The 12,717-nt window shown below is 43.2% G+C and overlaps 1 protein-coding gene across 1 annotated transcript; it reads left to right on the top strand.

Moving 5' to 3' along the window:
• Positions 1–7,498: 7,498 nt before the first annotated feature.
• TMEM252 (transmembrane protein 252) lies at positions 7,499–12,395 on the top strand. Its single transcript, XM_081930821.1, has 2 exons — positions 7,499–8,599; positions 11,219–12,395. Exons 1-2 carry the CDS (start codon positions 8,322–8,324, stop codon positions 11,487–11,489), a joined length of 549 nt encoding a protein of 182 aa, XP_081786947.1. The 5' UTR covers positions 7,499–8,321; the 3' UTR covers positions 11,490–12,395.
• Positions 12,396–12,717: the final 322 nt, after the last annotated feature.

The following is a 12,717-nucleotide window of genomic DNA, read 5'->3' as shown; positions in this document are numbered from 1 at the left end:
CCCTTTTCTTTTGTCCTTACTTATTGGCTAACAGCTGCTGGCCTTTCACAGATGAGTCTTCAAATAGCCTTTGAGCTCTTTTAAAGCTGCTTATGATAATATCCGCTCACATATCTGACTGTTGTTCACTAATGAGCATTTCTGCCAGTATAGATTTCACTTTTGCATTAGAAAGCCAATAGAAGCAAGACCTCCTTTTTTATTCACTTATTATCCAATTTTCCCCTTCAGAGACACGGTACCTTTAACAGCTGCGTCAACTTTTAGTGTGATCAAGTGATGGAGAAAATAACTATAGTTGTTGAATTGCATTTGGATCCTGCCTTTGCTGGCTAGAGCTCAAAGTGGCTCACAAGCATCATGCAAGGAGCTTTAGGGTTGGGGGAGTGTTGGGACTGGAGTGGCTGCCATCTTAGCCCCACACGCTACACTGTTGAAATGCTGCTGGTTGTGTGGTTGTGGTTGTTTTTTAAATGTTTTATTAACAATTTCAACATAACAGATTATCAAAACATATATTCATTATTTCCCCCTTTTTCCACACACCCCTTCAAACCTTCCCTCCCTCCCGAGACTTCCCTCAGCTCCTCTCTCTGATTTCTCAGCACATATTATTCTCTGCATGTTATAAAATTATACATATCCTTACATTATGTTATCCTTACCATGTTATCAACTAATAAATTTGTGTATGTTTATTCAAAACCTGCCAAGGAGTCCAATTCATGTTGTTGTCTTTTTAGATAAGTTATAAAAAGCTCCCATTCTTCCTTAAAGTCACAGTTGTCCTTGTCCCGCAATTTGTATGTCAATTTAGCCAGCTCTGCGTAGCTGATCAGGTTGTGTGGTTGTTAAAGGTACCCAGTCTCTGCCAGGCAACTTTTTAATAAGCTTCACATAAAAGCTCATTTCTGCTCTGGTCCAGCCTCTTTTTCTCTTACTTAGTTATGGGTTTCTCTAAGCCACACATTGTTCTCTGTTTTGTCATGTCTTTAAACAGGTCTTTTCTGACAGGCTTCTGATGGGCTTCAGTGTCCAATCGATAGTACAGGGACTGGAAACCTGTCGCTCTGCAGATGCTCTTGAACTCCAGCTTCCATCAGCTCCCACAAGCTTCCTGATCAGGGATGATGGAGCTGTAGTCCAACAAAATGTGGATGGTCATAGTGAGAGAACCACTGTTTGGATTTGCTTGCTCTTTGTTGACCATTCCATTTATCTTAATTCCACATAGGAGATGGATTGAAAGACTTATAAAATAAAACTCACATCTGGCTATTGTCTTCTGTGGATACAGCACAAGAAAACTTCATGCATGTGTGGGAAAAGGAAATGGGGCACATCGCTGGGATGTTTCTACTGCAGATATTTGCAGTGATATGGAATTAAAAATTATGTGGGAAACATATGCAATTAAAGATTTCTTGGGGGAACCCCTTCTGTACATTTTTCTATAGGAGGTTTCATAGTTTTAGAAGATCCACATTTATTCCAAACAAGCATTTTACAAGATGGGTTTCTTAATTTAACCATGCATTTCTATGGACCCACCTTTGGCCAGGCTGTGTCTGTGGCTCAGCAGTGGGTCTCAAGCCACAAGCTCAAGACCAATGGCCTAATTTGCACAGCAAACTTGTCGTGAGTCATATAATGGAGAGACATGCTACTCTTGAATTCCATGGTGGAAACTTGTTGGCATCCATCTGCCCTGAAAGACAGTGGCTTGTGTCTCTGTGGGCAAAGACAAACCACTGGAGAATCCTGCTGTAGCTGCAGAAACTTGTAACTCCTAACTGCTGCCTCCTGCATTGTTTTTGCTGCATTAGCAGCACCAAAGTGACCTGCCTGAGATGCAAGCCTGGGCTACACAGTCAAGAAGACCTCCCTCTCAGCCTCACTAATGGGGTCTAAAGGAAAGCAGAGCAAGACATCAGGCACCAGCTTAGCTGCAGGAGTTGCCAAAAGGAGGCGTATAAGACACCATGCAACCATCTTAGGGACTTCACTCTGGATTTGTGTAGGGTTTACTCTTTATTTTTTTACTTTTGTACTGTTTTATTGTTGTTAGCCGCCCTGAGCCTGGCTTCGGCTGGGGAGGGCGGGATATAAATAAATATTAATATTAATATTAATATTAATATTATTTAGCCTTTTCCTCTCCTGAAGATGTCCTGCAAGGCAGTAGGTACAGATTTTTCTCCCAAAGAAAAGTTTACTCCCAAAGTCTTTCTCACAGATGAGTATAGCCACAAGGCAGCAGTGGTTTAGGACCAGGGTTTTCCTTCTCCTAGATGGGCCACCTTCTCAGGTGGATGAGCCCCATCTGCCCCTCCTTTCCCTCTACAGCATGTGCCTTCTTGACCATTGGACCCACTCTTGGTCTTGCCCACTCAATCTGCTGGAGCCTGTCTTCACAAGCAGGGGACATTTCTAACTCATGGAGGATTTGAGACCCATTGGCTACCCTTACATGGTTTAACAGACCAGTCAAAGCCATTTCCTGGGATATGACCACTGTTGTGTGCTGACAGCTTCCAGGAGTCACAGGTGAGAGCTGTATGCAGGGTAGGCACCGAAGGTGGACAAACAACCCCAGAAGGAGCATGACTACCCCTCCCCTAACACTCTATTATGAATTATACCTTATCCCAGAAAATCACACTGCCATAAAAGTCAACAGGTTGCTATGCAATATTGATTACCTCCCACAAAACAGTGATATAGCTCAATATTAAACAAGCATCATCAGAACAGTCTTATATCTAATCTCTGATCTGTCCATTTAGGTGTCATTTCTGCATGATCTTATTGCTGGCAAATAAAAGAAGTCAATAAGTGCAACAACATTTCTTAAGTGTCAGTGAGTGCAGTGTGTACTCGACACCCTAATGATTTCAACAGGGCTTGTGTGAGAAGGTCAAAAGGCTGTGCAGATAATCTTAACAGTAATCTTTATTTGAGTAATACCATCATTCAACAGAGGCTATGGGCTCTACAATGCTGGCATTCACCTGCAGGTCTCTATCAGCAAATGTTCATGATGTGAGAGGCTGGGGAGGGTTAAGGTAAGTCACTGAAAATATGAAGAAGTGTGCATGCACATGAAACTTCATACCAATAACAAACTTAGTTGGTCTCTAAGGTGCTACTGGAAGGAATATTTTATTTTGAAAATATGAAGGCAATTTAAAATAGTCCTACAGTGAGCTTTGTCTATGTGTACAAGTTCCCAACAAGATTGGCAGGTTGGCGTGATTTTCTTTTTTAAAGGCCTTGTGGGCCAAGACTGGCTGAAGGTTCCCCACCCCTACCTTAAAGGATTGTAAAGTAGGACACCTGGGCACCCTCCCAATGGAGGGCCCTGAGGCAGAGGCCTGTAACCAAGAGTGGAAGGAAGTAGTTCTTTCTCCAAACAGTGCTGCATCCAGCAGAAGCCTAAGACATGAGCTGCAGCAGCATCCCAGAAGATAAAAGATGAGTGATCCAATTAGTACAGGAAGGCGAGGACTGCACCCCATAATTTGTTCCCTGCATGTGGCTCTCATGCAAATGCTGCCAGAAACTGATGCTATGTTTGCACGAAGTGCCCTTGCCCTGAACTTGATAGAATCAGGACCACAGTTTGTTGTCACTTACAAAGGAATCTGTTACCCTGCTAAAATATAAAAATGTGTGATGGGCTGTGCATGATTTGGAAGAGTTCAATCCACCCTGGGCTAAATTGTGTTGCTTAACAGGCAGACGCCATGGTCTAGCAGCCAGCTCCAGCATTTCAAAGAATGCTGGGGATGTTCAAGGTCTTGAAGCCACACAAGAATTTGCAACTACAAGAAGTTATGTTTCCTTTTAAAATGGGGTCATTAATGCCTTGAGTCACATTTTGGAGGATGCATTCCATGCCAAGGGCTAGTAGGGACAAACCTTAGCACTAAGGGAAAGGCTGCAGCTCCTTGAAAGAGCACCTGCTGTGCATGCAGAAGTTAGGGCGGGGAGAGCTTTTTGCCTGAAACTCTGCAGAGCTGCTGCCAGTCAGTGCAGACAATACAATGGGCAGCGTCTTATGTTCTTATATAATTATCCTTCCCTTTATGCACCTACAGTTCTACAAGAGACAGGCAATTTAAATTAGTAGGGGCACCATTCTTCAGCAGGTAAGGTGGCTGAGTTTAAGTGCACGGCTCTTCATTGCTGCCAGTAAATGTGACCGTAGAAGTGCTATACCAGGGGTCAGCAAACTTTTTCAACAGGGGGCCGGTCCACTGTCCCTCAGCCTTGTGGATGGCCGGACTATATGTTGGGTAAAAAAATGAACGAATTCCTATGCCCCACAAATAACCCAGAGATGCATTTTAAATAAAAGCACACATTCTACTCGTGTGGGCTGGATTTAGAAGGCGATTGGGCCGGATCCAGCCCCTGGGCCTTAGTTTGCCTACCCATGTACTATACAGTACAACCTACTGTATCACCATAAACATGAAATAGGTGTTGTACTAATGGGATTAAGAGTTGAGCTGGGTGATTTCAAGGTCCCTTCCATACCAGCTATTTCTATAGATGAGAGACTGAAATCACTGCTCAAGGAAAATGACTTATAAAATGTTCAAGTCTTTGGTTAAGTAAATACACTGTAGTCTGCTGGGAATCCCTTTGTTATGTAAGCTTGGGGCAATATGTTACCATAAACTGAATAGCTGGAGGTGCATCTGGAGGGCCATGGGGGCAAAAGAGGGCATGTTTTTCTCCCCTCTTCTCTGGCTGCACGTGATGTCACCAGGCTCTCTGTGACACCAAGTCAAAGAGAGAGAGAGGTTTAGTCTCTGGAAGCTAACAGCATTTGGGGGCCCTAGAAACCTGTTGGGGAAGCAATGAACTTTGGAAAATCAAGCTGTTGGAATCAAGCTGTATCTCTGTTTATGCTCAGCCTATACTACAAGTATATAAACCACATTATCACAAAACACCGAAGTCTCCAGTGGCTTAATTCCCAAAGAAGCTGAATATGGGTGCTGCCTGTGTGGTTGACCTTCTTACAATGCTGAGAAGAGGGTATAGAATATAGTGTGTGTGTGCAACAAGTTTTACTACGATTTATTCCACTAAATAAACTTCAGTGTGGACTTTCTCAAAGTAATCAGGGACATTATTTTATGACCATTTACAAGTTACATATAAGAATGAGTCACAAGCTCAGTGAGTTCACTCTTATCAGCAAGCTAGAAAAAAATATATGCTCTTCTGATAAAAGAAGTTCCCAGTACAAATCTCAAGGTAATTTCTTTTTTATTTCATACAAAATAAGACAGTTGGATTCTTTTCAATCAGCACCCTAACAACCTTTCATTATTGTTTAGCTATCATGTTAGAAGGAGATGGCCAGGCTGACCTAAACAGCAAAGATATACCATGAAGCGTCATTTTCAGTCTAGCGCTTATTTTTTACAGCAATGCAGAATGTCATTCCTACAAAAATGAAGATTAAAGGCCCAACTGACTGGTGGCAGTTGAACACCAAAGCAACTTGAGGTCAGAACTATATACAATTGCCAGTTAATTGCAGTGCAGGGATGCAGCAGGGACTCACCGGATGGAGTGGAGGTGGGTCCCTGTTGCTTACCAGAGCAAGAAGAGCAAAGCAGCAAGGAAGTCAGTGCAGTGCAAACACATGGCAGGAGTCCCAGATTGGCTCTGCGACTGCATTTGCAACACACTGACCTGCCTGCCACCCACCCCCCACTTCCTGAAAGCAACAGTGACACACCTCCTGGAAACCTTTCATGGTAGCTCTGCCCACCTGGTGAGCTGCTTCTGCATGGCCGTTTTCAGAGAGGGTTACTTAGCCCTTCCACATCCATTGATTCTTTACAGAATCCTCCCCTCAAGACTTTCCTCCCTAGCTGAGCTTATTTTACAGTGCCAAGGAAGGAGCGACACTGCAGTGGGATCCCAGCAACCAGGCTGGGTCTGGTCTATTCTGATCTATTACTCAAACCTGGTGACCAAGCAAGCAGGAACTTGAGCAGGAGCAATATCTAGCTGGCATGGAAGCAGGACCCACAGTGGAAGCAAATTGATGCAGGGAGGGGGGCACCAAAGCCAAGCTGAGGGAGAAGCCAGCAGCAGGAAATAGACTAGAAACCAGAGCCAAGTAATGCTGACCAACACAGAAAAGGCTATTACAATATCTCCCACTCCTTACAGAAGAGGCCGAGGGATTTATGTCTCAACAACTTGGCCCTCCTTTGTCAGGTTACAATGTATGCCTGGTTCCTCTCTGGCTTTTCTCTTGAGTAGACCCCTGAGGGTGAAGCCTACTGGCAGCTGGGTCTGGGTTTTCCACTACCATCTCTGCTCCTGGGCCTCAAGGGTAATGGGAGAGTCTTGGGTCAAGGCAGGGGCTGAGGCAGTGTGTGAGAATGCTAGCAAAACTGAGTAGCTCTTCAAAATCCTGCACTGTGCAAGGGTTTTCCAGAGGGTTCCACACCTCCTCCTTCCTAGGGTCATTTCTAATGCTCCATTTCTCTTGCAACCCACCCTCAACCTGAGCTCCATGTTTTGCAGGCAGCATATGGGCTTTAATACTGCCCCACCCATTTGCCGTCTGGCCCAGAGCTCCTCTCCTGAGTTTCCTTTGCTTTCCCAATGGCTCATCTCCCAGGCTATTATTATTATTAGTAATAATAATAATAATATACCTTCCTATACCCAGAGGTCTCAGGGAGATTAAATTACCTCATCAGGAAACTGGCTGCGCTTATATTTTAACATTTGCTGGATCCAGAGATTCAGGAGGCTTGATTAAATTCTAGCACTTACTGGACCCAGGAATTTAGGGGAGTCTGGCACCTGCAAACTCATAACAATATGACAGCTGCAGCTATTTAACAAATTAGGTTATTACTATTTAGTTGCTGTGTCATGTTTTGTTGTTATTGACGTTCATGCTGCAAAGGAACCGTGGCTTCAATTCTGACTCTACAGATTTGAGGACTTTCATCCACTCGAGTCACTGAAGGTTCAGCTCTCCTGAATATATTTACTGCTGTTGTTGGGCAACTGGTACATTCCATTCTCCTTGTCAAGTTCATAGGGGCGGACCCTGCATCACAAATGACAACAGTGAAGTTGGCACAAGTAGAACTGGAACGAGGTTGATTTATAATGAGTTTTATGGTGTGACTGGTGGTTGGGTGGTATCTTTTCACTCAGTGGCCTTGATGCCTTTGTGCATTCCTTCCTGTGTGCTTTCCAGGTAGCGTGTGCAATGATGGCCACAGGAACAAGATCCCACTTCCAACATTTTTATTAACTGTCTTAGGAGCAAGCTCTACTGGGAAATCATCAAGAGGCTGCAAGCTTTGAATTCAGCTGTGGGTGCCTCCAGACTGCCACTATTTTGCAGGAGTGTTTCAAGCAAGTACTGTACTGTGAATTTTGGTTTGTGTAATCAAAGGGGATTTAAGTGCTCAGTTGCATGGGCATAGCCGGGGAGGGGGGCAGGGGACAGCTGCCCCCTAAAATCAAATAAATAAATAAAAATATTTAACTAACAGCTCGGTTCTACCCCTCCCCTTCAACATCAAGCCTGGCTATGGCCATGTTCGGTTGCCCTTGTGCAACAAATCCACTTTAGAAATGAAATGGACTTTGGGACAGTTTGGAAAGTGATGTGGCAATGCATTGAAAAATATGGGAGGAATGAATGAGCAAATGAAGAGAGCTGCTCATTGTTGTATAGCCTCCCTGAAAACAAATCAAAACAAATGCTCAATAAAGACCAGGTATAGTATGACCTCTGTGTAAGCTCTGCATATAAAGATCAGGATGAATGCTCCATAAGTAGAGTTGCTTAGAGGAGCTCAGTGTCTTCCTATAGCTAAAATGTGACCAAACTGCTAGCAAATTACAACTGTGGAATGAATACTAGCAGGATTATACACACCCTTTGCTGGTAATACGTGTTAAAAGTTTTCTGCACTTAAGGCACAGATAGGACACTAACAAATTGTTTGGTTTGGCCCAAGGAGTCTTCCATTTCTGTTCCAGTCACTGGCCATTAGCATCCTAGGCAGGAAAGGTTTGTGAGTTTATGCTGGCAGCAGAAGAGTACAGGAAGCATTTATTGTCAGTTCCTGAGCAGTGTTTTGATTATAAATTAATCTCTTGAGATATTACAGCAGCTGCAAATGGTTAATGAGTATCATAATACTACCTGCTTCTTTTCCTTGTCCAAAGGCCAATTGGGTCCCTGAGCCTATAAAACTCTGACGGAGCGCTGGAGCAGACCTACCCAACACTTGAGACTGAGGCGATCTGCAAAGATGTCCAAGAACATCTTCTCATTTCTCCGCTTGCTTGTGCTCTTGCTGGGCTTTGCCTTCATCTGCCTAGGAGCCTATTGCTTCTCTACAAGTGCCTCTGCTTGCAAGTGCAATAGTTTGCCTATTGCCTACTTCCTATTACCCTTGGGTTTCTTTTTTCTCATCTCTGGGATTTCCTGGAGCACTTATCATGAAGCTAGTAAGCACAAGGGCTTATTTCACAGCCTTATGCATGGAAGTCCCAGACTTCAAGAGACACAGATTAGTACCATAGACAGGTATGTTCCATGTATTGCATTCCAACGATTGGCCTTTGATTCCTTTCGACTTCTCATGAAATACTTTACAGCACTGCCTATGGTATACTCCTCTTCAGTTTGCTCTGTTAAACTTATCTGGTCCTTGACCTTCTTCTTTCCGTGTTATGTTCAATTATATCATTGAGTAGTTCACTGTTTCTTATTATGTAGCCCATCCTACATGATTGTCTTCATCATTTGCACTGGTTCTTGTCCCGGCCCACCAATATTTCTTCTTTGGCCTTTCTATCTAACCCACTTTACACATGCTTTTCCAATGTCACATTTCAAATGTTTCCAGACTAGTTTCCATTCTTCTATTTTTCACATGTCATATATATGTTTCATATGTTTTTATATAAAAATTGTGTTTGAGAGGTAAGCTTACACCTCCTGCCATCAGGCATTTCTTCTTTAAAAATGTCAGTTTTGCCATGTATGTTCTGCTTTTAGTTTTTAGCTTGTATCTACCTTCCTCTGTTATCTGGATTCCTGGTTACTTAATTCTTTTGCATTTACTCAAAACACACACATACACACACTGAAACAAGTAGTTTTCTACTTGCCATTTAAAAATCTTTATTTTATTGTCATTTATTTTTAGGCTGCAAAACTGAATTCTTAAGTATGTTCTGCAGCTTTCCTTCTGTCTCTGCTATTACTGCCATATGCACCAAATTCATTTCCTTCTCATTACTTTGAACCCTGAGTCTGCTAGTGCAGTATTTTATTAATTGTATGTCTACAAGTCTGTCCTTCCTATAGCTTCCTATATAAGTGTATATAGATGGCATTATGAAGTGACTCCATGGGCTATAGTGTCTGGAATATTTGCCACCACATATAGTGCTCTGTTATGCAAAGTCCTGTGTTGTGAGGAGTGCTGGTATGTAGGAAGACCAAATCCTGTTCTCTGCACAGACCAAAATCACTGGATGGCTGTGGCTGGGTGGTCTAGCTAGCTAGAGATTGTTATGAGCATTGAAAAGACCCACATTGTGCTCCTTGGGAAAAGGGTAGCATATGCTTGCTTAGTCTCTCTAGATCAGGAACATGCTGCACTGCATGGAGCTGAGCTCTTTGTTTTAGTGGTGTTCAACAAAGGCTAAAGTTGCTCACTTTTATCTGCTCAAGCTGCTTTTGAGATTTCTGGGTAAGAGTCTCTGCCATTCCGAGAGTGAAGACCGATGCACTTAATTAAGTTGGCCTCCAGCCTGGCAGAGTTTGTTAGTGGGTCATGGATACAAATGTCACTTCCTGTTCTGTTGTGGTAACGGGACCATAAACAATAGGCAAAGCAGAAGCTCTATAAAAAGGACGTGGCACATGCCATGGTCTAGATAACCATGAAGATTGAACACTTCAAAAGAGCTTGCACCCTGCACTGCAAAATAAATCACCCTGCAGAAATAAGCTTGGGCAGAATGTGCATCTTCTGTTCACAAAGAGGGGCAGAAGAAAGGGACATATCAACTGAGCAAATGTAAGGATCACCATTCCTTGGTCAAGCTTTATCACACTGTCATAAGAATATATTATTACTGGACACCCCAATCTTTGCAGTTCACGAGATTCCACGTGTATTGCCACTTAACCAGGGTTTTTGTTTCCTTCTTAAAATTAAGGCACATATTTACAGCCTAAAGTCGTCAACGGAGGGGGTGCAGAACATTACATTTCAAGCTTGAGTCCAGACCAGAGGCCAGCCTGGCTCTTTGGTCTCTCAGTGCAGCTTCTCCCAGCCAACATGCATGGAGTTCTCCCCACTGTCTGCTTCTTCTCTCCAGAAATCATCACATTTCAAATGTTTCCAGACTAGTTTCCATTCTTCTATTTTTCACATGTCATATATATGTTTCATATGTTTTTATATAAAAATTGTGTTTGAGAGGTAAGCTTACACCTCCTGCCATCAGGCATTTCTTCTTTAAAAATGTCAGTTTTGCCATGTATGTTCTGCTTTTAGTTTTTAGCTTGTATCTACCTTCCTCTGTTATCTGGATTCCTGGTTACTTAATTCTTTTGTATTTGAAACCCTGGGTTTCAAAAGCTGCCTGCAAAAGGCATTTTTTCCTGTGCTGCTTGTAACCCTGGCAATCCCGGTTTCAAAGATTCAAGGATCTTCCCTTGAAAGGCCATCATCACTGTTGTTTCTTCAACAATCCAGCCCCAGAGAGCCATTTCCAGGCTGGCCTCAGGAGGGAGGGAGTTGGGTATATTCAGGAATTTATCAGTTTGCTCAGATTCTAACCCTTTATTGAATCTAGGGGTTTGGGAAGTGGTCCCCCCACAACTGCTAACATATCAGAGCTCTGAAGGCCTACAACACAAAACTTCCCACCCAATTCCTTCCTCCTCAGCCCCCACTCCTCTTCACTTTAGATCCTTTTGGTGCCTGACTGAGGTTCTTGAAAATGGTGTTAAGGGGTCCTACCTGTCTAGATTTTGAGTAGATCAGAGAATGTGGTGAGCAGATATGGGCCGCAGGTGGTTGCAGACTATTCTTTTTATAAACAGTGAATAGAGACTGTCAGGATTTCAAGACAGAACCATTTTAAGCAGTGTGTGGTTTTTTGTCTCGGCTGTTTTTTTGTGCAGGCCTGACTTCTACCCACCATCATACGAAGATAGCACTGATCCCGAAAAGCAGACTTTTGCACTGCCCATCTGCCCCCATGAGCAAGTCAAGGACATGTACAACATACCTCCACCTCTTTACACAGAGAGCAGCCTGGAATTCCTGGAGGAAGCCAGCCCTCAGGAACAGTGGCCGCCTTCGTATGAAGTCTCCGTGCGGCAGGCTGCAGAACATAACTTGACCACGCGTGAAGAGCCTTGCTGCACATCCGTGTCACAGGCCAGCTGCTGAGGGAACAGCCTGCCAGAGGACGTGAGGCGGAGATAAGCTGTGCCTGCTATTTTGGGAGAGCGGCTGGGGTTAATGCACAGGATGCAAAGTGTAGTCGAAGTGAAGAGAGGCAAGCACTGTTCTATGCAATGGAGTGAAGACAGTAACTGCAGGAACTTACAGAAAGCCTGAGTAAAGTTGCTAAAGTTTTGAAGAATGTTGCTGAGTCCAGTCCAGTATTGCTGGCTAGCTGCAATAACTGGGTATGTTTGTTTACATTGTTGTAGCTTTATTCAGCCTTGCTGTCATTTCTTATCCTGTAAAGATCAACAACTGTAGCAGGAGGAAGTGCCCGTCAGAGAGAGGGGCCTTCTCAAAGGAATGACAAAAGAAACCCACAGACAAAGCACTGTTGAATGAGGCATGCACTCTCACACACAGAGAGAGAAATAAGCTCTGCTGCTGCTTTGGGGAAAGGGCATTTGTATGAAGAAATCAACCAGCAGTTTCCACTTATGCAATTTTCCTACACCTGTTTATCCAGTGCAACTGCCTCTCAGAAATGGGCGAGGCGGCAGAGGGGCTCCCTAAGCAGAGTTGACAGCACATGGATTTAAATGGCCAGTTGGAGAATGAAGGCCATGGACACTTGCACTGTGAGAGAAATTGCATTCATGCCCTCTAGGTCCATATGCAGTATTTTAAATCACATTTCTTTTTTTGCATCTCCTGTGGAGTTTTGATATCAACTTAATAGAAAACAATCATTGCTAACTTTGGAGGATGATCAATAATCCACAGTTAGCTTTTGTTATTTTACCATGATGTACTGTTACTGAGGTAACTGGTTTACATAATGTTTAATATTGCATTACATTTTTGTTTTTCTTACAATAAATTTTGTACTTGAAAACTCTTCAAAGAAAAGTGGCATTTGTTTGATTGTTGCAAACAATAATTTGCTCTGTCTCATGGACAGCCAAAAACCACGAGACAATGATTGAAAAAGTAGTCCAAAATATTTATTTCTGCACGGAAGTTTAAATTTACTATCCAAAGTATGTACACAGTTCCTCTTACACCATTTCCTTATAAGTCACTTAACCCTGTGATTGCTCTAAAGTTACTGCAGTGGGAAGCATGCGTACTAGATACCATTTTAGACAAAGGAGCTTCCTCGTGGTCTGCTAGAATTTTATTGCAGGATTAGATTTCACCTCCAGTTACCAACCACATTCCTTCTGAGCAT

The sequence above is a fragment of the Podarcis melisellensis genome (genome assembly GCF_964234715.1).
Source record: "Podarcis melisellensis genome assembly, chromosome: 11".
Taxonomy (NCBI): domain Eukaryota; kingdom Metazoa; phylum Chordata; class Lepidosauria; order Squamata; family Lacertidae; genus Podarcis; species Podarcis melisellensis.
The sequence above is the reverse complement of the archived record's forward strand: the minus strand, read 5'-3'. Positions and strand labels throughout refer to the sequence as shown.

Coding starts and splice junctions, on each gene's coding strand:
- TMEM252 (XM_081930821.1), top strand. CDS start 8,322: ATGTCCAAGAACATCTTCTCATTTCTCCGCTTGCTTGTGCTCTTGCTG. Junction 8,600..11,218: donor CAGATTAGTACCATAGACAG/GTATGTTCCATG, acceptor TTTTTTGTGCAG/GCCTGACTTCTACCCACCAT.